This window comes from Pistacia vera, unplaced genomic scaffold (assembly GCF_008641045.1).
Source record: "Pistacia vera cultivar Batoury unplaced genomic scaffold, PisVer_v2 Contig248, whole genome shotgun sequence".
Classification (NCBI taxonomy): domain Eukaryota; kingdom Viridiplantae; phylum Streptophyta; class Magnoliopsida; order Sapindales; family Anacardiaceae; genus Pistacia; species Pistacia vera.
Genome location: NW_022196055.1, coordinates 645244 through 647545, shown reverse-complemented (window position 1 = coordinate 647545; position 2302 = coordinate 645244). Strand labels below are relative to the sequence as shown.

General features: G+C 33.9%; 1 protein-coding gene across 1 annotated transcript; it reads left to right on the top strand.

The window, feature by feature from the left end:
* The first annotated feature begins 445 nt into the window (after positions 1 to 445).
* LOC116132054 (factor of DNA methylation 4-like) lies at positions 446 to 1915 on the top strand. The gene is made up of 5 exons (XM_031417730.1): positions 446 to 451; positions 563 to 748; positions 971 to 1177; positions 1379 to 1588; positions 1685 to 1915. The coding sequence occupies exons 1-5, from the start codon at positions 446 to 448 to the stop codon at positions 1913 to 1915; spliced, it is 840 nt and encodes a 279-aa protein (XP_031273590.1).
* The last annotated feature ends 387 nt before the right edge of the window (positions 1916 to 2302 follow it).

Here is a 2302-nt window from a genome sequence, read left to right as displayed (position 1 = left end):
ATAGGAAGATGAAAGTGAACAAGATAAAGTTGGCAGTGTGAATCCAGAAAGGTACGAAGAGAAAAGGAGCCGGATCGAATTTGCGAAACGGTAACGTCAGAGCTTCGCGAACCGGAATTAATTAAACTGAGATTATCCAGAAAATATGATAAATGATGATACGATAAGTCTATTTCTGCTTACTTTCATTAAAGAGTCTCGAAGTTTGGGTACTGTGTTTATTGGATCTCTCTTCGATTTGGTGTTTGACGATTATTGATTGTCTTGTTAGTTGTTACAAAGAACAACTCAAACTGGGTTGTTTGTACTTTCTGGATATCAGGATAAGAATGTAATAAATTTTCCATAAGATGATATACTCATAATAAACTCAAACCTAATATACCAAGAGGCCTTAAAAAGTGTTGATGATTGGTAAAAAAGCATTAGAAGATCGCATAGCACAATGGAGGTATGTAATTGAGCTCAAGTTCACTGAGTTTGAAGTGAAACTGCTTAAAACTGTACCATTATCTTTTACGTTGCTAAGATGTTTAATTTATATTATGTTTATCTGGAATAGGAATTAAGAAAGATGATGCAGGATGGACGACGTGATAATTTTGAGAAGATACTCCTCGAGATTGAGACGGTTTCACTGCATTTGAATACGAAGGAAAAAGAATTAGGGAAGCGTGAGAAGCAATTGCTACATGCAGAAGCACAGAATGAAATACAGAGGACAGAACTTCATCATAACAGAAGAAGGGTAAAATACTTGTTCTTATCATATGTCTACTGAATTTATTATTGTTTGAGTTTCAAAACCAAGAAGACAAAACATCATGCATTAGTTTTAAAACTCATAATTTTCCACCTTTTTTTTAAAAAAAAAAATTTCCCTTTTATCTACATGTATTATATTGGTTACTGTTTTTTATTTATCATAATATTTGCTTTAAGAATTCATCGGACCGACTGTCTATGGCAGAGAAAGAAAATGTGCAGAAACATAATGGAGCTACGAAAGAAACTGAATGTTGAAAATGTACAGGCAGTTGAAGTAGAGCGTATGAGAGAGGCTTTACAAGTGATTAAAGACATGGCGCTGATTGTCAGGCAACTTAATCAGGCGCTTATTGTCAAAGAACGCAAAAGCAAGGTTGAATTGCTGGAAGCCCGCAGGTTTTTAATCAAAGTACGTCTTTCATCCCATTATTAAAAAAAAAATTAAAAAAAAAAAAAAAAATGTTACAGTGATTGTTTATAATCAGTCATGACTAATGAAGCTTCACTGGAATCATAAGTATGTCCTGTATATTTAGCTAGCTGCAGTGATATGATAGACGGCTTATAATTTGTGAGTAATACAGTTTTTAAATAACTATTGTTGTTGCAGAGTTTGAGAGAATGGAAATGGGGTGGTAAAATTGGAATAAAGAAAATGGGAGGGCTTAACATCAAACCATTCCGTAAAGCAATGAAGAGAAAATTTCCAGATGAAGGGGAGGAGAAAGCAGTAGAGCTGTGGTCATTCTGGGAGAGTTATTGTGGAGATTCAAGTTGTCATCCTATTAAAATAATCGCAGATAATAAAGGATTGTGTAAGGTAAACTTTTTATCTATTATTCAATTTCTATTAAGCTATCCAATTAACCGTTGAGTATCTTAATATTGTGCTTAAATGGTGGCATTAATTCTGCAGAAAATAGTTGATCTAGAGGATGCCACATTTAAACATTTGAAGGAGGAGTATGGTGAAGAGGCTTTTAACGAAGTGGCAATAGCCTTGAGTGAGATGGAATACTACAGGCAAAGTGGTGGATACACAAAACTTGAGCTGTGGAATTTCAGGGAGAATAGGAAAGCAACATTGAAAGAGGCAATATTTCGTATATTGAAGAAATGGAAAAAGGATAAAAATAAGACAAAATGAAGCTACTACTTTATTCTCAATTGTTACATGAGGAACAGTGCTTAGCATATGCTGATATTCATCCTAGTTTTAATGCATATATTACTCCAAATTTAAAACATTTGAATAGTAGAAAAACGTATCTGTTTGGAACCTCAGAATTTTCCATTTTGTAAATTCGATTGTAATTTATACTGGGTTTGGAGAAAGTTTTAATGGGTTTCAAATGACACAAATCTTCAACGAATCCATGACACCATAACATTTATGGACCTTGCCCGGATAAAATGAACATGGGCCTTTTGTATTCTCATTTCAAGGTTCCTGTAACCTTTTTTTTTTTTTTTTTTTTTTTTTAAGCGCCAATATTCCGAAAACCGGACCAGACTATGACCTGTTGGATCGGTC

Excerpts from the sequence above, each read along its gene's own strand:
- LOC116132054 (XM_031417730.1), top strand. Across the intron at positions 749-970 it reads TTCATCATAACAGAAGAAGG|AGAAAGAAAATGTGCAGAAA; the intron begins GTAAAATACTTG and ends TGTCTATGGCAG. Across the intron at positions 1,589-1,684 it reads ATAATAAAGGATTGTGTAAG|AAAATAGTTGATCTAGAGGA; the intron begins GTAAACTTTTTA and ends TTAATTCTGCAG.